Source organism: Lepeophtheirus salmonis, chromosome 5 (genome assembly GCF_016086655.4).
Source record: "Lepeophtheirus salmonis chromosome 5, UVic_Lsal_1.4, whole genome shotgun sequence".
In the NCBI taxonomy this organism is placed as follows: Eukaryota; Metazoa; Arthropoda; class Copepoda; order Siphonostomatoida; family Caligidae; genus Lepeophtheirus; species Lepeophtheirus salmonis.
Window position 1 is genome coordinate 71076847 of NC_052135.2, and position 27836 is coordinate 71104682.

General features: G+C 34.4%; 3 protein-coding genes and 1 long non-coding RNA gene across 4 annotated transcripts in view; 1 reads left to right on the forward strand and 3 right to left on the reverse strand.

Annotated features, from left to right (window-relative positions):
- Positions 1 to 3243: 3243 nt before the first annotated feature.
- LOC121118209 (uncharacterized) lies at positions 3244 to 6371 on the reverse strand. Its single transcript, XM_040712763.2, has 4 exons — positions 6238 to 6371; positions 5366 to 6119; positions 4276 to 5312; positions 3244 to 4018 (listed from the first exon to the last, which is right to left on the reverse strand). The coding sequence occupies exons 2-4, from the start codon at positions 6048 to 6050 to the stop codon at positions 3452 to 3454; spliced, it is 2289 nt and encodes a 762-aa protein (XP_040568697.1). The 5' UTR covers positions 6051 to 6119; positions 6238 to 6371; the 3' UTR covers positions 3244 to 3451.
- LOC121118210 (kidney mitochondrial carrier protein 1-like) lies at positions 6120 to 7542 on the reverse strand. The gene has a single exon (XM_040712764.2). It carries the CDS (start codon positions 7540 to 7542, stop codon positions 6676 to 6678), a length of 867 nt encoding a protein of 288 aa, XP_040568698.1. The 3' UTR covers positions 6120 to 6675.
- A 127-nt stretch (positions 7543 to 7669) lies between these two features.
- Positions 7670 to 27836, reverse strand: part of LOC121118213 (E3 ubiquitin-protein ligase HERC2-like) — a 33489-nt gene continuing 13322 nt past the window's right edge. The window contains 15 exon segments of the mRNA XM_040712767.2: positions 7670 to 8068; positions 8176 to 8317; positions 8380 to 8534; positions 13427 to 13650; positions 14888 to 15139; positions 15203 to 16019; positions 16074 to 16229; positions 16307 to 16360; positions 16420 to 16683; positions 17915 to 18214; positions 18292 to 19470; positions 20726 to 20914; positions 21343 to 21513; positions 21569 to 22069; positions 23300 to 23696. Of these exon segments, the coding sequence (XP_040568701.2) occupies positions 7893 to 8068; positions 8176 to 8317; positions 8380 to 8534; positions 13427 to 13650; positions 14888 to 15139; positions 15203 to 16019; positions 16074 to 16229; positions 16307 to 16360; positions 16420 to 16683; positions 17915 to 18214; positions 18292 to 19470; positions 20726 to 20914; positions 21343 to 21513; positions 21569 to 22069; positions 23300 to 23696 (4977 nt within the window). The 3' untranslated portion in view covers positions 7670 to 7892.
- LOC139905529 (uncharacterized) lies at positions 16606 to 27399 on the forward strand. The gene is made up of 2 exons (XR_011780385.1): positions 16606 to 16732; positions 26752 to 27399. It is a non-coding gene; the product is annotated as an uncharacterized lncRNA (long non-coding RNA).

Here is a 27836-nt window from a genome sequence, read left to right on the forward strand (position 1 = left end):
GCAGCAAAACGTGGACTGTTAATTAATGTTTATTTTGTATTTACTACTAAGAGGTTTAGTGATTATTCATTGATATTCTCTTTCCGCAGACCTTTTTACATAAACAAACTATACTAATCATTCAGTCATTTCATCATCACGAGTGAGCAACAAGCAAAAAGGCAGCACATCTCAGATCTCCTAGATGCTGGAGTTGATGTGATTAAGATTTCGGACATTGTGTAGTGTTCTAGGAGCCTGGTTTTTAAGTTGGCCAATATAAAAAAAAGGAGAAGACCTCTACAGGATGTCAGAAATTGGAGGGCATAACTTAAAGAGGGTTATGAAGTTCTTGTTAAGTTTGGAGAAGAATATAAAGGGACATCTTACTAAGTCGATGAATCGCCCTCCAACGACTTATCTGTACTACCTAGGAGTGCTATCAGGAGGGCAATAAAGCACAACTTGGGATCAGTTTATTTCACATCCCACAACACCTTCTGACAGAGGGCATAAAAGCCAGGAGGCTGGAGAGGTGCAAAAAATCCTTCCATGAATCAAGGCAAATTGGTTAATTGAGAAAATTTACTCGCACAAGATGATTTTCACAGTAGATCAATTCCACAATCGCCAGAACGACCCTTGGCTTGCAGAAACAAAAGAAGAGGTCCAAGGAGTTTACTACACCAAATATACGGCCCAAACAATGTTCCCCGGCTTTGCAGCCTCTAATGGAATGAAGATACATCAGTTCTTTTTCAAGGCTGGACGGATAATCAGCAAGGAGGTCTACTATAATGTGCTTAGGTACGCCGTCTTGCCATGGCTGAAGACCAACTACCCGGTGAGTAACTACGTGTTGACTCAGAACGGCGCCCCCTCTCACACGTACGTCAAGTGCCAAAATTTCAGCGAAGATAACATGGCTTGATTCTGCTCCGAGGAGATATGGCCCCTTCCTCACCCGATTTAAACCCGCTGACCTTTTATATATGGAGAACTTTAGAGAGGGAAACCAACAGGACCTCACACCCAAATGTGTAGTCACTGAAGTTCTCCATAGTGGCTTGGTACAACTTGTCAGAGGAGTTTTACATCAAGTAAAAATGCATGGTCTTCAGGCAACATGTAAAGGCTGTGATTCATAACGAAGGTGGTCATATTGAGTGACAAATGTTGTTCAAAAACCTTCCCTAAATGTTTTGTTAACATTTTTTTTTTTACCAATTATTTTCTAAATCCATCTCTTGAGTCCGCACGTTTTGCTGCCCTAGCATATACATGACTGAAAATAACTGCAAAAAGAGTAATAATAGATATAAATATTTCCTAGTAGTGGTATAGGAAAGGTTTTTTTTCAATTAAAGGTCGCCAGGGCTAGTATCCGGCATTGTCCGGAGTTATTATAAGTTGACGAACAGACAACACTCGCTTTAATAATATAGAAGATTTATTAGTGTCATTCTTCTTTTTTGATGAGTAGATACTCAATACTTAGATGTTCTCTCCCCAAGAATAAAAGACTAATAATAACAGCTTGATAAAAAGATATATGACGTGATGAGTCAGAGAGTTCCCATCTCTGTAACCCGTCCCGTCTGTAACTTCGCAGGGGAAGTGTGTAGAGTTACAAAGAAACTATCTTGAAAAATAAAATTAAGAATTCAGATTTTTTTTTCTAAAAATACTCACATCAACTGAATTAGACGACTGTTACATAACAACTGCGCGTCCAAAATGGCAGAAACTTTGGTGAGTAACTGTCAAGAAATGCTAGATTTTAACATTGAGGTCAGAAACTTTTCACAGCACCCTCGAACATCTCTTATGTAAACGTTGGACTGTAAAATAATATAAACGGGATGTTTTATGTATATCATTCACTCAACCTCTCTTACCATATATTGAAATCTATCATTCTAATTTAACATTGACGTATATACTGTAATCACCATTATAAAATTTTAGAATCTGAAGTGAAAACCTTTACTATTATACATATGTATATAGGAATATCCGAACCAGAGCCAGTTTTACCATGAGCAAATAAAAACAAATGGACGGCCCTTTTCTTTCTTTAATAAAGAAAATGTATAATAAAGTTTTTCCTAATACAAATTTTTAGACTTAATTTGAACCAGTGGTAGTACACGGGATTGTCCGTAGTAATTAGGTGCCGGATAACTCCGAAAAAAACATCAGTGTTACTATCGTTTTTCATGAGGACATTCACACGTAACTACTCAATAAAATAATATTTATATCCATTCATATGACTTATGTGTGAGTGTGTTTGTCCTTCAATCACGGCCAAGGCAATGAATGGATTTAGCTGATATTTTTCATGCAGGTTCTTAATGCTCACGAAACGGCTTTGGTAACGATTTGCTTGGCCTTCCAGTCCATGGGAGCCTTGAAATAGCCTTTTTTAGCACATCACATGCGCAACCTGAGGGATAAGGGTGTATTTTGGATATTATAAGGGTTCTTTGATGCTCAGGGAAGCGGTGGTGGAAGAATTTAGCCTGTCTCAGGGACCCGCAGCTCATATACACAGCCTGTGGGTGGGTGTGTATTCTAGCATATTAGAAAGGGGTCTTGATGCTTAGAAATGGGGTGGCAGTGCAGTTTAAGCTACCTTGCGGCTCAGTACTTCACCTGTGCAACCTGAGAGCCATGGTGTATTTTGGGATATTATGTAGGTTTCTTGATGTTCTGGGACGCAGCAAAGGAGAAATTCAAATTTACTCTGACCCAACTGTTCATCTACATAACGTGTAGAATGGGGTATATTATAGCATATTGGAAGGGTTTATTGGTGCCTAGAAACACGGCGGTTCTAGTTCAATTCTCTCTTTCATTTCATAATTATTCCACTAATAAAAATTCCTGTAGTTGTTAAAGAAAAGGAAGGGATAATGTATAAACAAACGAAGGGAAATCAAACTTTTTAATATGGATTGGCATGATAATTTATTGACTAGAAGAGCAATAATATATATCTATATATGTATTATGTAAATAGACATTTTAAATATTTAATAGGATTTCCTTCTAAGACTATGATTATAATGATTAATTTATTATTTTTCTGTTATTCATTCAGAATTGGTCCAATTGATAATTATTAATATAAAATAACGTGAATCATTTTTTTTTTTTTTTTTTTGTAAATGAGTAACATTTGAAAATAAACTATAATATATATATATATATATATGTATATGTTAAATAACTAATTAATTAATATTATCTATAAAATGTAACATTGAAAATGATTGACTTTAAGTTGAACTCGCGTTTTGATGAATATATACTAATGTATTTATTAGGTATATACTTGGTAATTAACTGTCCGAAAATGGAAGCATAGTCTTTTCTTTATCGCTATTAACTGCATGTATTAAAAATTGATCATCCTTATATAATATCTCACTCATGTACTTCATTTCGAATTTACGGTTCGCCCTCCTCACATCATCATGATATAATTCAATATGACACTTATGAAAAAGACTCCGAGAATAACTTCATACACACGTAAATGTCCAACCTTTATAAGTGCCGCTTCACTTGTTGTTAATTTACTCTCTCCAGCATCCACCTCATTTATAGAAGGTGAGTTTTTTGGATCCAAAAGATTCGAGGTGGTCTCTTCAATCCCTGATTCTCTTTTTAATTGAGCTACTTCTCTCAAAAGACGAATTTTTTCATCCTTTAAATCATCAGACTCGTTTCTCCGAAGATCTAATTCCTGCTCAAGTTTGTGAGAAATTTTCTTTGCAGAGAGGGCCTCTTCTTTAAGCTTTTGGATCAGCTCGATCTCTTCCTCCTTACCACTTGTGCTCTTATATTCATCAAAGAGGAATTGTACTTCAGAGAGCTCCTTGCTCAAAAAGTCCCTTTCAGAAGTAACGTTATTGACGTTCGTATTTGCATGAGAGAGCTGTTTTAAGATGTTTTCATTATCCACCTCCAGGGCTTTAAGGTTGATTGCATTTTTTGAGTGAATTAATATCTCCTCTTGCGCATTTTGTACCTATAAATATATATATAAATCTTTATTAAATATAAATAAATGCTTTGCGATGAAAATAATGATGTTAATATATTATAGGTATATTTTGGATAATATTAGATACAGATTGCTCTCAGATATTAATATGATATGGCAGAAAAAAATGTAAGCACAATTAATCAATCACTATCTAAATCATCTAATAAACAATCTGCACTGACAAACGTTAGAGTACTACTATCATCATCATCATCCGATATATCGCCATCACGATTTACCTGACCCAGTGCGCAGGAGAGCTCAATTTCTTTTTGCTGAATGATCTCGTCTTTTCTCTTGGACTCATTACTCGCTTCCAGAGCTTCTCGAACCTTACATTTCAGATTCATTTCCGCCTTAGCTAACTCATTTTTTAAATCATTCACTTGGACTTTAAACATTTCCTCCTGACTCGAAGAGTTTTCCATTTGATTCACCAAATTGCTTAATCTAAGATTTTCGGCTGATGCTTCCTTGGATTCTTTTTCCAAGATATCTAGATTTTTCCTTAGTCTATCACCTTCATCAGAGAGTGAGGCAATTGAATTTTCTAAAGTTTCAATCTGCCCCCATTTAGTTGATAATTCATCATCTGAGGCAGCCTTATGAGCTCTGACCTCAACCAACTCCTGTTTATAATGGGATAAATCCTTATTAAATTTATCAATCATAGCCTCTTGGTCGATAATCTTTTTAACATCATTGGGATCGCGCTGCACTTGTTTATCTTTTTGAGTTTCATACTCTGTAATTGTAGATCGAGCTTTACTGAGATTGTGCTCAAGTACCTCAATCTTATATGCGAGCTCTCTTCGGGTCTCTTCATCTTCCTTTTCCTTGTTGATGATTCTATCAATTTCTACACGTTCATAGTTTTCATTATTTTCCAGGGACTTGATTCTGTTCAGTAGGTTGGCTTCATTGGCAGCAATGACCTTCATTTGATCTCGTAGTCGTCCTCTCTCCTCAGAGAAAATGTTTTCTTGTTTTTTCAATTCTTCTTCGTAATGATCCTCAGTGTCTCTCAATTTTTGCTCTGCTTCCACAATTTTATTCTTATATTTGACTTCACAATCCTTTTTCAAGAGGTCCAGCTCCTTTTGCAAATCTTCCAAGGATCGCTCATGATTTCCAATTTCAGTTTTTTGAATTTGGCAAGCTTTTTTTAGAGCCATGTTCTCAAGAGCATCCGCCTGTTGTCTTGTCTGTACATTTAAATAGCATTGATCTCGTTCTTCAAGTAATCTTTCCAGTTCTATATTTTTCTTCGTTAAATCTTTAAATATGAACAATATAAATTATTAAAATGATTAAATAATAAAATATTACTTAGGTTTTCTGAAGTGATTTTTTCATATGTTGAGCGTTCTATAGATAACTGTGACCTCTCAGAATACAGTTGCATTAATTCTTCTTTTATATTTTCAAATAGCCGCAATAAATCCGTGTGACTTTTTCCAATGTTTTTTCCGATCAGGGTTTTAACTTTCAAGAGTTTGTCTTCGAGCATTTTTTCTCTAGAAAGGGATTCCTGTAGCGTCTGCGTAACGGCGTACAAGTCTTCCATAGAATCATGAGGACGAAATAACCTTGAACTACTAGGGCGACTTCCATATTCTGACCCATCTGGATTGTAGAGACGAATCTTAACAACAATGGATTTTTGTGTGACTTGCCTGGATTTATCAATCACATCTGAACCAAAACGAAGAATATCTCCACTAAATATCTCCGTTGGTTTTGACTCTTCACCTGCTTTGCTGAGGCGGATGTTATTTACGAAGGATCCATTACTACTCCCAGTGTCAAATATGTAAAATCTACCTTCTTCATTAAGTATAATGGCGTGCTGTCGAGAGAGGACTTTACAGTCAAAGTATCCATTGTTTGAGGCTGCAATACCCTCTTTATGGCTTCGACCAATTTTAGCAGGTATATCAAGGAGTAACAATCTATCCTCAAATGGATAGGATGTTAATTTTGGAGTGAGGACGGCCTTCGCTGATAATGACATATTTTCTTAATTCTAATGACTACTACTTTTTAACTATCACAGACCACATCCTTTTTCTTTTTCTTAACACTGCAAAAGAGAGCTTTTATAGTACTAACAGATGAAGAAACATGCATATACAAGTATATCAAATGATGACGACATTTTATTAAAATAATAATTAATTTTTTCGCTTAACTTAATTTACATTTAAGATTTCCGAGGATTGCTAAACATGTGAAGAAGAATGATTCAATTGGATTCCCTACATCAACAAAAAGGGGCAACATCTTTTATCCTATTATAGAAAGCTTTCTTTCCTCAATAAGAAAACATTCAGTTTACTCCATGTATGTATATACGTGTAAAAATAACTCTGATAGTATAAGGATATGTGTATTTAGTAATGTCCTTTAAACTAACTAGCTATGGGAAAGCTAGCAAGCGTTTTTATACAAAATATCACCTCAAATGTACAAATTATTATAATATATCCTTAAATATATTAATACAATATCATTTGATCCTCTAAATTATATTCTAAACACAACCATATAAAGTTCTGAGACCACATATACTCGTATATTAGTGCATCACTAACTTTTCTGACATTATCATCTCAAAATCGGAAAAACAGCAACATGGGTCAGGAGCGAAGCTGTTGTAACTCCTCATATACCAAAAAGAATATGACATTCCAAGGGCCTGTCCTAAAGAAGGCGGGTATAAAACCACGATATAATGCGACTATTCCCTCATTTCTCAAAGTCCAATAGAAACAGTCACGACCCGATTTGTAAATTCGAACTGGACCACCACACGGTAATTCCCGAAATTTTTGCTGGTCCATGAGACGAGTGCGAATCACATCAAAAGGACTTGAAGCAAAGCATGCAAAAAATGCCGCACAGATACTTGAACACAAATGATTAGGTACAGAGCCTTCTTGAACCCATTTGTTCCTCACAAGCCAGCCTTTACAGTAATCGTAAATTGGCAACTGAACAGCAGCCATTATCGCAGAGCGCTGTGTCGTAGGCAATGCACCTCTCCATAGTCCCAAAAAGCCTTCTTTTAAATAGATGTCCTTAATACAATAAAATAGTCCATTTTCTACTCTTCGAGACTGCATGCGAACTTTAATCAAATCAGTCGGATTAGCAACTGCACTAGAAAACCCACCGGCAACAACGCCGCATCCAATGTTTTTAATCGTACTCTCCTCCCCAGGAAGAACACTTTTACAAGAGTAATACAGTCCGTATTTAATAGTACCATACACGGCTTGTCTTAGAAGTGCTGGAGTAAGGCCTCGATATAGCATGGAAGCGCCCTCTTCTCTGATCAAAGTTTGCCAACAGTGAATCATACCCCTATACTTGGCTTTGGCGTACTTTGCTTCCATTCGTTGTCCCTGAAGTTGAAGTCTTGTTTTTGCGGTGTCGATGGGAAATGTTATGAGTTCCGCGATGCAGGCAGAAAAGCCTCCAAATAGAAACGGGTACATATCCATGGGTGTATATTTCTTTTTTTTTTTTCGTTTTTTTTAAAACTAATTAAAATTTCCAAATCAATCTCTTACATTATTTGAATTCATAAGATGATCTGAAACATAAAATACGAAGAAATGAAGGGTAATATATCTGTCAATTTATATAGTTATATTATTACATTTAAAAATAATTTATTTCAAATACAATACTTAAAAAAAAGGATACATGTTAAAGATGTATACAATAATTAATCAATATAATACTAATAAATAATCTTTTAAAGACATTTCTTTGATTTATCTTCTTCGTCTATATCGAAGAATTTAATCTGATGTATCACAGTCAGATTTGTTAAATAAATTTAATTGCATCATATGATTTCTGTCGATTCCATGGATATACAATCTACGTGCTCAGACTCAACGACACTCTCCACATCTGCTCCTATTGCAGAACTTTCCTCAGATAGAATTGCAAATGCATCAGTACCTCCACTTTCAGTTACAACTGGAGGTGGCATAGCAACGCGAGCATAGTCATCCGTGTCTATAATAGTACAAGAGACAAACACACAATGTAGTCGTGAAATTTTTTTGTAAAAATTGTTGAAATGTATAATATTGTATGATGTACTATATGATCAAATAACCCACCTATAGATTTGCAAAAATGAATTGCATACTTTAATTTCTCTCTCAAAACGCTTTTACTAGTATAACGAGGAATTTTCAATAGAAAAAAGCAAGTGTAACTTTCTGGAAGAAAGTCGTCGGGTGGATTATACTTGTCCATTATCTAAATTAAAGATGATAAAAATTAAAGTCATCAACGCAGAATCAATTGAAAAATTTACTTACTTGTAAAACAAAATCCCTTCCTCGAAAGTCTGCAATGGACCTAGGTAGTCGAGTTCGACCCCAAACAAATCTCAAAAATAATGAACGCTCCGATGTTGAAAACTCTTCCATCACCTCCCAAAACCATTCAACTAGAGGTGCTGATGAATCAATTCCTACGAGTAAAAAAAAAATATATATATATATAAAATGACAGTAAGTATATCATAATTAAATATGGGGTCCCCAACCAGAGGGTCACGAAGAACATTTATATTTTCATTTTTTTAATTTATTATCAGTTAAAATATATTTTATTTTTAAAAGTGACTTCTGGACAGAATAACTAAAAGACTAATGATTATTGATTAATTAGTTTTAGGATTTTAAGAAGAGCAAGAGGAGAAGGTGGGAGCAAGACTTATGGTACCACTGAATTAACTCCCTTGTTAATATAAGCTCCCTGTATTATGATTTTGGGGGGTGAAAATGAATTACTGCTATAAAGATTTCTACATTTAAAATAGAATAAGTGCAGGGAAAATATTACACTTATATTTAGACAATTGACGTAATCACCGGGCTTTTAATTTTTCTAGTTACAATATGTTCAGAGAAAAAAAAATACTATATGAATATACGGTTCAAGGACAATTGGACAAAAACATTTTGCAGAAAGGAAATTTCACTGAAGGCCTATTTGGTACAGTTGGGCGAGAAATGATACTACATTTATATATATATACGATTGCACATTTTAATTCCATTTAAATGATAGTAGGATAAATGGGTATATTTGATTTCCATTATTCATGTAATATAGGTAAATTAATGTGTGTTCTTTTAGAGGAAAATATTTTTATATTGATTAATCATCATTTTATAAAACCAACACAGTAGTGTGTGGTTCGATTCTACCGCCTACGTGTTTCTATGCACCAAATACCCTTTCTAATATGCCAGAACACATCCTGACCCACGGGTTGTGTACATGAGTTTTCATTGCCCATAGGCCGGTTCAATCCTTCGGCCGCCGCTTCCCTGAGCATCAAACAATCCTTCTAATATTAAAAATACACCTTTCACATCAAGTTGCTCAAGGAAGTGATAGACCAAAAGGCCCTAGGAACTCTACCGACGCCGCGTTTCTAAAGCACCGAGGACATCTTCTAATATTCCCTGATGCACCCTTACCCACGGATTGTGTAAAATACATCCCTTAAAATAGGATATGTATAATACTTCATTAATTATAAATAATACAAGTAAAATACAAACCTATTATATTTCTACCCATATAAATTTATATTGAACATCATATATTACATAAACATTGCACAAAAAATTACAAAGTACTTGCATAGAAGTACATGGTACACAACCTGTGGGCCGGGGTATATTCGAAGAAACCCTTGATACTTAGAAATGCGACGGAAGTAGAGTTTAAACAACCTTGGCGTCCAGCACTTCACCTGTTCAACCTGAGTGTATTTTTGGATATTAGAAGGGTTTCTGGATGCTCAGGGAAGCTAAAGAATTAAAACTACCTCGGGCCCAGGAGCTCATCTGCACATCCCGGGATTCGGGGCGTGTTACAGCATATTATAAAAGGGTCATAAATGCTTAGAAACGCGCCGGTGGTGAATTTGAAACTGCTTTGAGGCCCAGCCCTTCACCTGCACAACCTGTGGGAAGGGGATATTAAATGGGCTATTCCATGACAAGTTTCTTCATCATCCAATAATTTTATCGTCCGAATATAATATAGATTGTAACGAAATTACACACGATAATAATGTCTAGAAATGAAATTACTCAGAGTACAAAGACTGAAAGAACACCAAATAATTTACCTATATGACATATATAGAGTATGAACAATATCTATAATAATAATATCATTTTGTATTGAATTAAAATAAGCAATCATATATATCAATAGATTTAATATAATATTTTGGTCAAATGTCCTTCGGCAAAAAAAAAAAATCCGCTAAAAGTCTGCTCACGATTAATATACAAGTAAATGGTTATCGGGCGTTGCTCCGGCCATAGAGGGAGTGGGAAATCACATCGTCTATGGTCAATATTATTTCTTCTTAATATTTATTTCCTTCGGTGCGGGCGACCATTATAATATATGAATTATTATGAATTAAAAAATATTGAGTTATAAACTTCAAATGGATGAAAAAATTTGTCCAGATGAGAAGTCCAACTTTTATTTTTGTAAAAAAATTTCAAAATCATTCAGAAAATGACACGATATTTCAATTAAATATCCATTTTTATGTGTCAAATTTATACGCAAACGAATTTACAGACAAATTTTTACAAACTTTATTATATCTACGGATCCAATATTCCATTGGAAATCCATTTTTTGGCATTAAAAAAAAAAAGAAACGGCAATTTTCACTGATTTTTGTTTTTACCCATAACTTTTTTTGATTTTGAATCAATTTAGAAGACACCGTTATTCGTGTAGTTGTTTTTTGAGACTGCAGTCATTTTTTAATTTATAACTCAACCCCTTATCTAGTCTCCTCAAGCTCCAAAAAACAATTATTATGCATTGGGTGTAGAATAAGCCCCATATATGACCTCCTCCCACGAAAATCGGCACCCCGTCTAAACTTGACCAGGTTCAAAAGAGGCACCCATGCAAAGTATCAGCCTCCTAGGTACATCCCATAAAGGACACATACAAACACTCCATTATGTATACTGGGGCAACCCCGTTATTATTTACCCATTTTAACAAACAAAGTATTGAAGTCCATGGCAGGATCCTGGGTGAATTAGGAAACAAGTTTATTAACTATTAATCATTAATTGAAATCCAAAGATCATGTGTTAGACAATGTATTAAAACTAATGGTGAGCTCCAGGCGGTGGGGGAAGCTGCTGCAGACCCTCTGTATGTACTCAGCGCTCATGGATCCCCAGGCCTTGTGGATGGAGGTCTTCAGGACGCGGGTGCTTTAGATAGAATAGTCTAGAGGGCTGAGGTCGGAGCTCTGCGGCGCCCAGAAGTCCTTTGTCCATAAGTGCATGTTGGCCTGGAGACACTCTTTTGTTTTCCTTGCGGTGTGGGGAGTTACTCCATCTTGTTGGAACAACCAGGGAGAATTGACAACCATGGATTTGATCCACAGGAGAGCTTTGGTGTCCAGAATTTTGACGTACTCATCAGCCTGTATCCTAAAGGGAACCACAGAGGATTCATGGCCTTCCCGTTGGATTCAACCAGACCTAACATCATCATGGTGTTTGGTGGTGGATACACTTTGGTACTCCTCTACTACATCCGCAAATGCCATAAGTCCATTATTCTGCCTCTTGAATACAACAGTAAAAGTATTCTCATCAGAAAAGATCACAATGAGTCCACAGGTTCTCTCGAGGTGGTTCAGGATTTTTTTGCACTCTCCACACGTACTTTTCTCTGCCATTCTGTCAACAGAGCCCACGGAATACACCACATACCCTTTCCTCCTGCCTTTTTTTGAGCCATGGACACCGCTGAGGGGACTGGTTCATTATTCCTAGCTATGTCAGCAATTGAGAAATTCGGCTTTTTCTTGAAGGACAACTTCAGGGTGTTGACGTACATGTAGGACACACCCTGCCTTCTCCTAGAGAGTGGCTGAGGTCCTTCCCGACCTTCAACCGCATGAATATATTGTAAATCATCTTCCTCGAGGTCCAAGTCTGCTCCCAGATGGCCTTCTGGGACAATCCCACGCGGAGGAGCACTGGGATCTCAGTCCTCTTCTCATAGTGTTTGATCAAGGTGGCTACTAGGCCAACGTTTTTCTTAGCAATCTACAACTAATTATGTCTTCTGCAATATTGCTCATCGGAACATTGTCAAAAAAATTAATCTTAACCTCTGAAAATTTGCATAATAGAGATGGGTAAATAATATACAGATTCTCAGTTTAATATAATTTTATAACCAATTTTGTTTGCTTCCCTTCCTTTAAAAAAAGGATTCCTACCATAGAATCAAATTGATTTGATTAACCAAGAATATATGTATAATGTTGAAGTGATGTTTTCAATACTGAAGAACTGGTCTTTTGCATTACATGGGTTGATGCCACCTTACACTAAGTCCATGAGGAATTCATTAGGTTACACCCGTTACTAAATACATCAAGTCATTCACTAGCAACTATTTTGTATATACACTTTCATAGACATGCTGGAATCTTAGGTATTGGTAATGTGGAAAAAAAGATCGCAGTTCACTTCAAACTTTCCGTACAGCTTATGAAAAAAAATGAGGCAAAAGACACACTAAGTCTATCAAGGACTCTACGGTAAACAATTCAAAGAGTGTTTATCAATTTTTTCCTACCAGGTGGACAGTGAGAAGTGAAAATTTAGAATTATTTTTAGAAAATTATAATTACTTGATGGAGAGTCTATGGATTATGTAAAAGATACCGAAATGAAAGCTAGAATTAAAGGAGTGATGCCCGTATTATCAACATTTTATTTTTTTATTTTGTTGTTAGAATGTCGAAAGTATTTTAAAGCAAACGAACAATTTGAGCAACCCACTCCAACTTCATGATATTTCTGCTGCGGAAATATACACATCTATTAAATAATTAGCAAAAAATAAAAATTCCTTTTTTCCTTTTCTAATCTAAGTTTTTTATTTTCAAAAATCCCTTCTCTACTAATGATTATAGAGTTGATATTAACGTAAGGAAAAAACTATGTTTATAAATTTGAAAAGGATAAACGGTTGTTCTTTCTTTTATTACCTCATTATTTAATAGGTCGTCACGGTGTTCACTTCTCCCTTTGAAGTAAGTATTCTCGGAAATTACTTTTGTAATAATTACATCTAATAAAAACTTAAAAAATATCTTATATTGAAAAACACGTATCCTCCCCCCTCTCCGGCGTCGAAAGCCCTACACTAGAAATACGATCATTGTCTTATCAATTATTAAAACAGATTAAATTAATGGCGGTTATCAATTATTTCATCATAAAACCGGTCTGTGGCACAAAAAAGGTTGGGAAAAAAACTAATAATGATTTTTACCTTTGTATGTCGATACAGATTTGAGAAGATGTATAGGGATATCCGGACTTCCACAAACCATTACTTCCAATTCATAGCCAGTAAAAAGAGACAAAAGAGGAACGGGTATAACTCGGGACATTCCTTCTCTTATTGCAGATACGGCAAAATCAAACTCATTAAGTCGGTATTGAATTGCTAATTTAACATATTCATTTCTGTTTTCTAGAGTTACACGTGAATATCTGAAAAAAATATTTATTCCAAGTAGTTTATATTTGAATTGGATGAAATTACTATAAGTATAATATGCAGTGCATAGGTAGGAATTGTTATTAATGATAATTTATTTACCCTAGGACTTGGGAACAGGGTTAGTTTTAAGGAAAAAACTTGATTCAGGCCTTCCGCTGAACATAATATTTTTACCTTTAAATAAAAAGGTATACAGACAAACTTTTTAATTAAAAATACCATAAAAATAGAAAAAGGGCTGATCTCTTTCTTCAAAGTCATTTCAAAATAGAAAAAAAGCATTTGATTTTCTAAAAACACAAATTTTAATAAAGGAAAGGAATAAAAGGACTCACATATATATATATATATCCCCAGCCCCCCTGACGCTAAAAGAGGATGTGCTTAGGCGGAAAAGTATGTGGTCACCCAGAACTTTTTATGTCGAGGGCTCACTTTTAAGTTTATAATGTGCGACTACTTGATCAAAGAAATAATAGCAATGTAGCAACGAGTGTGTGTAAGTAAAGCTCAGCCCGTGATATTAAAAAAGAAAAGGAAAGTATATATCTATCAAGGTTAATAGAAATACAAGGTTATACCGTAATGCTCTTCCGACTGATGAGCGACATCCACCGCGCTTTTTAATAGCAACGTCAAAGAGTATGACTGTTGCCAAGAGTAGCTATATATACCCTTACTGGACTGTTGTTATACTCTATGATGTTAAAATCTGTCTGTCTTGCCCAGAAGTGGGTATGGTAAATCAAATTATAAATCCTAGCAAGTCCGACTATATGATAGTATAACCTTGTACTTCTATTAACCTTAATATCCATACATATTATTAAAGCAAAGATTGCCTATCTTTTTTTCTGCTTATCGACCCCTAATAACTCCTAGCAATACCCGGTACTCCCGCTAGTAATATCATACATTACAAACTCACATCACATTTCTATTATTTGTATCTTATAATCCGGTTAACAACAGGGAAACTATAAAACTTTTTTGGAGCTTATCAGTTAGTAACTCCACGAGAAATTTAATAAATTAATCACGAGGTTTATGGACTAATTCTTTAAAGAATAGTGTAGTCTATGAAAAAACGTTGAGAACAGTAACAGCTAATAATACATTTACACTTTCCCTGTCCCAAAAATGGTTAATTATTAAAACTTAATGTTTGTTACCAAATCCCAGGATCCCAGACAATAATACATAGTCAGATGTAAATGTATCACAAACCTTGTCGATAATTGAACATCATGGCCAGCACAACTTGGAGTCGAAAAAGGCATGTCCATATCCAAAAAAGATTTTGGATCAGGATCCATGTCTCTAATGCAAAGCAGACCTGGTACATAATCTTTATCCACTTCAGTGATATCATTTAAATTTAAGCATGCTCCAGCTAAAAGTTTCCACATAGGCTCTGCTAAATTTAAACTCAATGGTGAGCCAGTTCTTACGGCAATTCCCATTAGAATTCCCAAAAACCTGCCATAACAAACGAAACATATGTGCGTAATTAAGTAGATGGGTAGAAAGAGTCAAACATACCTGAACATATTTTTATAAAGAGAAGAATTTAAGGCTGGATTAAGAAGGAAGCAATCTCTGCTGGTTCCCGCTTCATCTCTACCATTAGGGGTTGATATTAGAAGGGATAAAGTACCATTTTGTAATTCGTCACACATTTCCGCTATACTCTCAGAGTATCCTCCACCACAATCATCAACACTTTCTCCAATAAACTTTACTTTCCAAACTCGGTGAGGCAACAACAAACATTTATCTCCAAGTAAGGAAGTATTTGATGTCATTTGACTGAATACTGATTGTGATCCATCAGGAGCCCCTTTGGTCTTAGGTTTTTTATTTCCGCATGATATACGAATAAGTTCAACTATAGGTCCATGTTGACGATCCCTCACCATTGTTGCCTGTATCACCTTACGAAAAGCACTTTCTTTGGAAGATGTAACAAGAATTGTTCGTAATTTGTCAATACTGAATGAGTCATCTCGAATGAATTGCTGATGATGCTCTTTTTCACTTTTTCCAACAAGACCGAGTGGAAACATAGCAAGTCCTGGGCAGAATATATCAGAGAATGAATGAAGCAAAACTAATCTGTTTCTTAGAAGCATAGGAGATAGTCCATTGAGTAAATCATATTCTAGAGGGACATGACTAGGTAGTGTACTAGTAGCTATGGATTTATTTGTTGACCAAGCCAAAGTATGAGCAGAGCCACAAGCAACTTTATTGATTTTTTTCCCCTGGAGCGATGCAACTAGTCTTGGACGCTGAATTGCATTTGTACTTCCATCACCGAGCTGGCCCTCATCATTGTCACCCCAAGTATATACTTCTCCTTATAATACAAAGAGTAAATTAATACATAAGTATACATACATATATGGGATACCTTGATCAGTGCATGCAACGCAATGTAGGGAACCCGTTGCAATTGATATGACTTTCTTTGATTGTAAAGAGGCAACTTTCTTTGGACGTCTAACATGATCTTCTGTTCCATGACCAAGTCTATGATAATCTCCTTTACCCCAGGTAAACACAGACCCTAAAAACACAGATTACAAATTTCAAGAAAAAAATAATGTACACAAATCATATTCAATAAGATAATTTTGAACATACCTGACCTAGTCAAACAAACAGAAAATTGTGATCCACATTCAACTTTAACTGCCCCTAGATTTGATAATCAAATATGAAACTTATTATATGATAAATGTATTATGTTAAATTACCTAAGCCAGCTAAAGAATCTATCTTTTCAGGAGCTTTACAACCATCTGAGCCCCCTCTACCAAGCTTCCCATAGTCACCATCTCCAAAAGACCAAACGTTATCATCATCAGTAATGCAAAGCGTTTGTGCATCACCACTTCCACAAGCAACGTCAATCACACGGTGATCAATAAGATATTCAATAAGTTTTGGTTTTAACTGATCTTCAACATCACCATGACCCAATCGTCCATATCGACCTCTCCCCCATGTATACAATTCACCTGAAATGTGTTATAATTTAAGCCATATGTATACATTTGAATAAGAGAGGTAAGATAAAGTTACTAATTTGCAAGTTTCAAGTCTTTAATACACTGGTATCAAATTAAGTCACTAATTACATTCGATATGAATCATCCTAAATAATGAGGATCCCTTATTTCTAAACTAATGTATTTATCTGTTTAAAATACTGGTGTCAAAGTAATCTAAATACAATTTTCGGGTATCGTGACCTAGGATGCTTTCTCTGATAGCTCAGATGACAAAGGTAATACAAATAATTAAATCAAAAACAATATTTCCTTTTTCAAAATAGATTACACTAGTAAACAAATCTTTGCTTTTGATTGAGATCGTGTTTTCCTGACTCCTTTTTCCTCGAGAAACATTGAAATTCAAATATAGAACCCAAAAGTTTGGCTTCTGTGACCTACAGAGATCAACATTTAATATACTATCAATAAACCTTGATAGCTTAATAAATAAATATACAAGAATATTTATTCAATAAATAAACCTTAGATAACTTTTAAAATATATTTTTTTAATGTGGTTTTTAAATCATGAAGCTGTAAATGTTCACGATGTGACAAACCATGATGATAATTATAATTGTTATGAAAATTGATTTTTTTTATGTCAAAGAAAGAGTTCATTTAAGAAGAAAAATGGGGAGTACAACCTCAAAAACAAAATCTCTCCAGTCAATCTTGAGCATGTGAACATTATATTTTGGGGATGTTTCTCTGCTAAGAGAAAAAGACGACTTCGTTGCATTTTCTGTTAGTTCATATATTCACTATTAAAATAAACCTACCATTGAAATTATCTTTCTTTTTCAGTGTAGAAACTTACAAAATCGGCAAGGAATCAAATGCTTATTTCATTATCATTATTATTTTATTTTTTTTTGGAAGGGGGGATGTTAACCCCAAAAATTATGAACGCTATAATATAATTATTTATATAAATAGGTTTATACAGCTCGATTGTATGTAAACTTTTTGCCGGGGTTACAAATACAAAAACATACAAATCCTCAAAAATTCATGTCCCATAAATTATTGAGACAGATATTTTGAAATATAATTATATTTCTTGCAACTCATCGTAAATCTTTTAATATAATTTTGCAATTCGAGTCACAAATCATCACATTAACAACTCTAGTCCAAACCTCTGGTGAGGTTATTAGATACAAGTTTTATTTATTAAAAACAATTTACTCACCATTCGCAGTAATAGCAGAAGAATGCGCACCTCCACAACTAATAGCTATAACATCTTTCCCTCTTAGAGCCTCAATAACCCTAGGCCTATCACAAGAAGTTCTACTACCATGACCCAGTTTACCATCTTGACCTTCTCCCCAGCTATATACTTCACCATCAGCAGACAAGGCCAGACAATGTTTGCCACCTGAGTTGACAGACACTGTTTTGATATTTATATGCTGTATAGATTCAAGAAGAGTAGGTTCTGAAACAGAATCAACTCCTCCTATTCCTAAGCGTCCTCCAGCGCCATAGCCTAAAATTTTAATTTATATAAATATACATTTTTTATAATAAATAGTTGTTAATTTGTTTGTTAATATTGAATATTACCGGTAGCATATACTTTTCCATCAGCAGTCACAGCAAAAAGGGTTTGCTCTCCTCCTATTAATTGAATTGGTCGAAGGGCAGAAAGTGATTTGCAAGGGGTTGGAATTTTTACTTTAGGACCATCAGCTCCACCCAGCTGACCTCGATGATTATGTCCCCAACCATAAATTGTTCCGGCACCACCCCAGCTTAATGTCCAATCCTCTGGCTTTCTATGCAACCATAGTAGCAATTGTCTATCATGCTCTTGAGTGAATATTTGATGATTTTCATGATCTGATGTATATTCTTCATGTTCACTTGACATTTCTTCTATTTTCCTTCGTACATCATTACAAAAAAGTTTGGGAAGTATAGCTCTATTTATTAAGGCTTTAGCCACACGTGATGCCATGCAGTATCTTTGAAACCATGCCCATTTATATGTTTCAGAATAACAAGAGAGCTTGTCCAAAGAGATATCACAGGCCAGCGCAACAAGTTCCTTAAAGAAGTTGGAATGCAACAAATGTTTGCCCCCGCGTACAATTTCATCCTCATACTCAAATTGACGAAGAAGCATCTTTGGAAGTCCTTTCACAAGAACGGAAAGAGCTGTATCAGTATAGAATGGCTGATGGTCTTTTATACCAGATTCTGATAAGGAAGTTGCAGACACCATTTGAGGAATATTGATGGATAAGCCATAGGTAGACGACATTAGTTTTCGAAGACTTTGAAGAGCCCACATTCGTTGAGAAGCTGGAAGAGCACTTAATTGGGCACAAGCAGCAAGAGCCGCTGCCAGTCGTGAACCTATCAAGGGATCTTCAATACTCTTTATACTTGAATCAAGGAGCCATATAACCAAATCCATCGAGGGTCGAGATAGAACAGATCTATCAGAGGGTAAGTCTTGTGCAAATATCTGTGGCATAATGGGATAGACGACAAATCTCCAACCCCAACTCTTAAAACTATTATAAGAATTAAATCTCCATTTGATTTCGTCCCCTGGAACTCGAATTTCAGTACCCCAATCACTCCATTCCGTTCCTGCTCGAATTGCTACAATTCTACCACTAGGTTCAGTTATTGTGAGTGTATCTCTTCTGCTTTCAGTAGAACATAGTCGATCAAATTCAATTCTAAGAGCAACAGCACCTGGTAACTTTACATGACCAGATAAATTTGCTGATTCTAAGAGTATTAAAAAAAAAAAAAAAAAATTAAAGATCAATTTGCCATCATATTAAAATGATACCCCATTGTTTGAGGTGGGATGACAAATCTCACATTATACAAACTTTATAAACCAAAATTAATTAATTAATAAAAGATAAATAATTTTATAGATTTGATGTCCCTAAAATTAAAAAAGGGACCAATTAAATAAATATAATAGGTAAATTAATATATATATTTTTTTAAATTGAGTTTTAGATGCATCTCAGATAAGAGCGACATTTTCGCTATACCGAGGTGTGACTTTTAATATGCTAGACCAGTGATTCCGACTGTATTTTTTTTTTTTTTTTTTTTAGAAATACTCTTTAAATATTGAATATTCTGATATTAGAGATGATTAAGTAGGGTGTGGGCAAAAACAAGGTTCTAAATCAATTTTTACGTGTATTTACCTTTATTGTATCTCGCAACCTTTAATCCCAAAAGAAACAGAAAAAAGGGCCAAAATCAGTTGATGTTGGCCAATTCTTCCCAACTATGTAATTATCGGGAATTGTTCACAGCTTAACAAGAAATAATTTGTATTTAAGCAATTAATGTTCAGAACACTGATTACAATAAAGGAAACAGATAATCGACAGCTAAAAAAATTTATTTGTGTTAGTGAAGTAACACTGGGTTAATAATTATTTTTAGATCATTGCTTTATAATAAAATAAAATAATGCAAACTTAATTACAAGGTTAAATTTTAAATTCAAATGTAATTAAAACCGTCAGAGTACTTTCAACGATCCAGAACATCAAGTTCATATCATTATGATTAATGATTATGTATTTCTTTATAAATTTGCTAAAAGCAAGAGAAGATGTTGATATAGAAACAGAGAAAAGGAAGTTAAGAGAGATTACACCTGTATATCTTATCACACAACCTTTCACACTGAAAATCCTAGACTGTCTCAGTCCGTTATAATTTTTAGTGGACCGAACTAATTGGATCCTCCAAAAAGTTTGGGCTAGGCTGGTCTCCAAGAAAAAATTCTGTCTAGATTGAAAAATAAAAAAAAAAAAAAAAAGTGCTCTACATTTTTATCTTTAAAAAAGGAAAAGGCAAATTTTCAATTATCCTTTTCCTACTCAGATTTGGTATTTTGGGTTTGCCCCATCCGTTTCGTATGTAGCCCTGCAACAGCTAGAAAACCAGCCTGGGAGGGGCATGGCCCCACTCAGTCAAAACTTATTTTTACATAAATACTAACGCAAACCTTCGTATGGATGAGGACTTTCTTGAACTACAGGTTGATAAAGCGATTTCGTTCTTTCCGTATCTGAAGCAACGTCTTCCAACTCTGTTACACACAACTCAGTCAGCATTTCCCATTTTGAAGGACAAGAAGCACTTAGAGTAGAAAGTACCACACTCAAAGACTCTCGTGAACGCTCACTACATCGACCTATAAATGTATATAATTAATTATTCATGTGTATAATTCATAAAAAAAGTTATATATTATTTGGGCCCTCAGTACTAAAGTAAGCTGAAAGATTTTTCTGATTAAGTGTAGTTTGTTTCAAACTGGAATTAATGGGCAAAAAAATTCCCAATCTGAACAAAAAAAAATAGATAATATTTATTCTTTTTTAAAGGGATGATAACAGAGTATGACATTAAGTATCATAAGTCAAATAATGCTTTAACCTACAGAATATAGCTACATCCCAGTGTATCTTAACTCAAACTATAAATTTGAATAAAAAGTCAAATATATAGACTGAGTATAATTTATGAAGTAAAAAAACGAAAATTAGGAATTTCTAATTTTCTTGATTTTTCCTTTTTTGAGGTGACTTCCCTTCCACAATGTGTAGGTGTATATCTTACCAGACACTGCCAATTTTAAGAGGTCCACCAACATTCGAGTATCATTCTGACTAAGCAATTTGGTAAAATCATCTAAAATAATACTACTGGTTTGTGGCTTCATGGCAATCTGGATGTTATCCTCAATTGAAGTAATATTGGAACTATAGTCATCCCCAACGCTGACTGATGCTAAAAGTACAAATAGAATGAGATGGTTAAATATTTGTGTATTAGGACATATTACCAAAAATATTCGACACTTCTTCAGATGAATCAGGAGTCGTTTGTAAAGACATGGCAAGGTCTTTAGGACATGCAGGAGCTTCTCCTCCCCCATTTAGACCATCACTAGCCTCTGATTGGGTTTCGGGAGATGCTAGAGGAACGGAAATAACTTTTGTACTCATATCGCTATTCGTTGGAAGAACACGTAGACCACTATTTGAAAGGGAGGAGGATCCAGATATGTCCTTTGCTTGTGCAGTCACAACATCTCCATGAGGGGCAATAGCTGCTACAGCTGCTTCTCTTATGTACAAAATTTGAAGACTATTCAAAATGTACTGAAGAGCCTGTTGTTTAGAGGAGTTTGAATCTAAGGAAAGTATCATACGGGAGAGTGTTGCTCTGTTTTTCTTTGTTTTTGGTACGTAGGATACAGATTCTGACAAAAATGATTGTTCCATTGAAGATACTTTATGTCCAGCTCCAAGTCTTTCATCATTTCGAGCGGACGACGAGTCGACTAAGAAGGAACAAATAATTTTCTATTTATTACAATGCATTATTTTGAGGACTATGCATATTTAGAAATTGGGCACAATTTGAGAAAAGATGTATTGTCCTAAGTATTTATATTAAAATCACCTTTTATATCTCCAGATTAATCACAGGGCGGGCCTTAAGCCACTGCGGTTGCAAGAAAAATAAAGGATTTATTTTGCAAAAAAGGCCACTGTAGTAAAACGAGAAATTTATTTATTTAAAATAAAGGTCATTCGAGTCAAAAAAGAAAATTCTTTTTCGTTTTTAGGTCATAAAAATATTCATTTCTATAAATAAATCATCATTCTATAAAATATATATGTTTTTAAAAAATCTAATTTTCAATTTCTTACCAGGCCTTGTCATAATTAAGGCGGCCTTGAGTAACCAAAACTTAAATTACAAAATGTACATCAATGCAAAAGAACACGAATATAAAACATAATTATGAATATAATATGACCTATAACTTTACTACTTATTGTGGGCCAAGAACAGGATTGTAAGAAGTAACTTTTAGTCCAAAATTATATTCTTATCCAGGCCCATGACTAAAATATTGTTATCAAATTTCTCAATTATTTTTTGTCATAATTTCGAAATTTACAATATTAATTGTTGGTCAAATTTTTTATCTAAAAAATTGGATTTGTCAAATTAGGCTTTTCTAAAAAAAAAAACCAAAATTATTCTGTCAAAATTCTCAAAAATTTGTCTACGTAACAAAAATATAAGATACTGGTTATGAACATCTTGATTTAAAAAACTTTAATGATAATCGATATGTGAAAAAAGAAAGGTAATATCCACATTAGCAAAACATAGAATGGCAGAAACAAATATTAGATGAATTGCCAACACGCATGCGGATATTACTGAACCAAATGCAAATATTCGCTACATCATAAGTAGACCTCAGTGTAGAAGATGATTTTTTTTAAATAGAAAATATATATATATATATGTGACCAAAAAATTAAAATGTAAAAGAAAGACAATCAATAAAATGTCCTTATAAAGAAACGTCATTAAAATGTCTTTTCAAAAATCCTAGGCCTAAATTTGTATTGAATTAGTCATTAATATTCGGGAAAAATTTAAAGTTGCCCCCTAAAAAATTATCATATAAATATTATTTCTTCTTTGCAAGACATTGAACCAAATTTTAGAGGCCAAAAATCCACATAATATAGAATAATATTCTACTTACTGTCGTTGGAATTATTAATTAAATCTGCTCCAAGAGAATCCTTTGATGAATTAAAAAGTACAGGTTCATGGCAGTTGGATGGCATTATAATCGGTGTGGTCCAACAAACAGAATGGGAAGAGCCACAAGCGACTCTTGATATACGGTGGCCGTCAAGACCGTTAACTAAATCTGGCTTACGATTAACAGTAGTTGTAGCATTCCCTTGTTGGCCATGATCATTATCACCCCAAGCAAAGACTTGGCCTAGATCCGTCACAGCAAGACAGTGAAGTGCTCCAACTGCTACATGTACTATTTTTTTCCCTCTTAAGCATTCGACCACACTAGGTTTTCGTATGTGCTGATCAGCACCATGTCCCAGCCGAAAGTAATCTCCTTTGCCCCATGTCCAGACCTTTATTAATTATTTTTTAAATAAATAGGTATTTTATATAATGTAAACAATATTATGAAAATACAATTATACATTTCATATTAATTTTAAGGAGAAATCATTAATTTGGAGCTAATTTTACTCATACATTCGTGAAAGATAAAAAAATAACTCCTTTTCTAAATTGTGAAGTCCATGTTTATAGATATTACATATAGAGTTATTATGGGCAATGTAAAAAACCATTAAAAAGAAATATATCATAAATACATATTGGGGAATTTGACGATTTTTTTTCTGTAGATTTTTTGATCAATACTAGGAAAATAAAAGAATTTAATGGTACCCATGTTTTTTGTCAGGCCTTCTATACGTTCTAAAGAATTTGTAGGGAAGGTCCTAGTCGATTTACGATCATCCCGAGATAAATCGTCAAGAAACAGGAACAATTCAACTCCTTCCTCAGATCTAAGTCTTTCTAATCGAGCAGGGAGGGGGCTGTTGTGGCCCCCTCCAAATCAAGAAATTTAAAGAAATTATTAATATAGGAAAAAATTAGCCCTCCCAAATCAATTTAAGGATTTATTTTCTTTAAAAAAAAGGTTATTAGGAAAAAAAAATTGATGATATTTTTTCTAAAAAACAAAAAATTTATCGCGAAAAAATATATATATATATTTATATCACCTGCGGACGCCCCTGTCAAGGATTAAAGGAGTTAAATCAATCATGGTGAGGAATTAGGGGGGGGAGGGGGTTATCAAGAAGAGGGTGTCCATTCGATGAATGTGGTCGAGCATTCATCTGTCCTAAAAATATGATGGATCACTTTAATGCATCACACAATTATTATCAAAATAGAGGAAGAGACACTCAGAAGAATCTAAGAATGTAATATGAGTATAGAAGAGGCGTTTCATGCAGCCTCCTTTATCTGGTTTCGGGTGGCCTTGAGAGAGCCGGAAGGAGAAAAGAACTTACTCGCTCCCAGAGCCCCTTTAAATTTATTATAGAAGAGGTTTTCTCGCCAGAGGCATATTTAGGGGACGGCAAGGTTAATATAAATACAAGGTTAATACAAACACAAGGTTAGACAATCATGTAATCGGGCTTGCTAGAATTTTCAATCTGATGTATTGTACAGACTACTGGGCAAGACAGGCAGATTTTGACAAAACACACAACCACTCATAGTCTATGACGTCAATATTAAAAGCGTGGTGGAAGTCAAACATCAGTCGTATACACGTTATGGTATAATCTCGTATTTCTATTAACCTTGGGGGAAGGTAAGTTTGAGGATTTTGTCCATAAAAACCATTTTATGAACTCGGGAATGCATGATGCCTCTCCTCAACTCAATTCTGGAATAAAAAATTTGCTAGTGGGCCTCCACGGCGTATTAAGAATAATCATGGGTCCTTTATTGGCGCCATGGAAAACTTCCCGTACCAAAGGGAACATTTAAAAAAATTGGAGGAATTATGTGGAAATCTGGGATATCACCAAAAAAAAAAAAAAAAAAAAGGAATTAACGTCCTAACGGAAAAAGGGAGAACGTATATTGAATACGAATTATAAAAGGAATTAGGAAATTGATTAGCGAGTTTTTCTTAGTATGTATCCTCATTATGGTTGAAAGAGGCACATATTTATAATTACTATGTTGTCTATCGACAAGTTTTACTAAATTCTGGAGATATATAAAGCATTGATAAAATATATAATTAGGGTACATCCTAGTATATTACATATTAATTTAACCTAACATAAGCATATGTTTTTAATTTTGCGGATCCCCTTTTTATGAATCATACAAGACATCTTCTACCCCAGGACATGAAAGAAAAATGGCACTTTTTGTATTTATTTAGTCAACGGCACGTAGTTTTATTTAATGAAACTGCGTGCCGTTTACTAAATATATACAACTAAAATTTTTCTTTCATGTCCTGAAGTAGAAGACGTATTTGATTAATGATGCCTAGAAATGAGATTGTTGTAAAATCGTGAGGAGAAGACGGGAGTGAGGCATATGGTATTACTGAATTAAGACCATTGGGAATTTCAGTTGATTGTTATATAATTTTGGAGGGAGAAAATGAATTACTGCTATAAAGAGAAGAGAGGAGACGTTTTTGCTACATAAATCAAGGTTTTTGGGAATGCTGTAAAATTGTTCCGGTTAAATACTAAAAAAAAAACAAAAAAAAAACTAGATCTTCTCAGTGTCTTAGAAGCCGAGAAAATGCCATCTGAGCGTGACCAACGAACTTCGGTCCGCGCACTTTTGGACGCTGGCAAAAACTAACAGACATTGAATTCTTACAATGGATCCAGACCAACTACACGGACATGAACGTGGTGTTCCAGCCGGATGGTGCACCTACAAAAAAATCCAAAAAGGTATAAAAAGGCACACCATCTTGATGGAACACCACGTTCATGTCAGGGTAGTTGGATGACAACTGGCCTTTCTGGCCAAAGAATGTGGCCCCCTACTCACCAAACCCCAACCCATTGGACTTCCCTTTTTAGCTGCATCTTGAGTCCAATGCCTGCACCGTCTGTCACCCAAATATCATACAATATATACAACCTCAAGGACACTTACAACCAGCACTGGGATGCCATGTCTGAGAACATTATATGTTTGCACAATGGGTCCAAGGCCTTCCATGGCCACCTGGAAGCCACCATTGATGCCAAGGGGGACTACATCGATGATTAGAGTAGCCAAAACATCATATTAGTTATATTTATTTTATTGACATACTCGATTACAACTGGTTGCTGAAATACATTTTGATAAAGTTCTAGCACCCCGTATAATTATATTCAAATTCATATATATTTATTTTATTACGCATTTTTAAATTAATTTACAGCAAAAAGGGTGGTTAGTTCTTCTTTAACACACTCACACCTTATTAAATAATGTTCAGAAAAGAATAAAGAGCATACACATCAACTGTTTTCCTTTTCTAATCGTTATCCTTATTTTTTTCCTTACACGCATCCCACCTTTCATTATGGGTCTTGTATAACTACTTATATTGCATTCAACGTGACAAAGAAGAAGACACACAATAGCAATAGTGAATCTATGTATCATGTGGGACAGAATATTAAATGGTCAATTGATTAGAGGAGAGTCAAGATACTTGTTACGGAGGAGACATGGGGTTACACTCCCAATAACTATAAAATGTAAAGTTATCGAAGAACTCTGTTCTTATACAATTGAATGTCTTCCTTTCTTCATCAAATCAACATCAAATCCGGGTTGCCTAATGCTTACAGTTATATAGCGAATTTCGAATTAAATGTCATAGTCGAGCATGTTGCTCAATTAATTAAAATGTTTGTAATATTATATTATTAGTTTCAATATTCAGTTCGCATCATTTATTCTAATTCCAATACTATGGTGGAGACTTATTACACCCCATTTTTATTATATATACTCGTACGACATATATGTATATTATATTTAATTATGTTTTGTTTTTGTGTAATTTCATGTTATACTTTAATTATCCATCACAGTGAATAGTCAAAAAAAAAATATTTCTTTAATTTTATTATTAACTATACTCTATTTCTGTAAATGTTTTATTTCTTTATCTTATATCCGTAATTAAAATTATTTACTTTATTCTGACAAACTGTAATAAAAAGGAAAATAAATGCTCGAATATAACATGGCATAGTTTAAAAAACAACCAATAAATGACCATTAATTATTGTACTACATAAAAAATACTTTGGAATTATTTTTCTTATTTCATGTTGCCCGGGCGTTGAGTTATCTTTTAAATTGTGAAACTTATGATAGTTCAAAAAAAAAATGATTTTAACATGTATCCTTACTCCCCCCCCCCTATATTTATAATATAGGGTGCGTCAACACCTTTTTTATAATGCATGACAATCATGCTGTAGAAGTACAAGCGGGATGGGTGTGCTTTCATTCTAGACGCGAGATTCGAAAGTTTTCTGGGAAATACTTTCAGTTCCTATGATGCATTGGAGATGTGAGAAACGTGTGTTTGGCGTCGAAAATAAATATTGCCAAAAAAATGGCATGACAAAATATTTTATAAAATTAAACTAATTGCAATTTTGTTCTTGAGTTTTTATTGGCGATATTTATGAAAA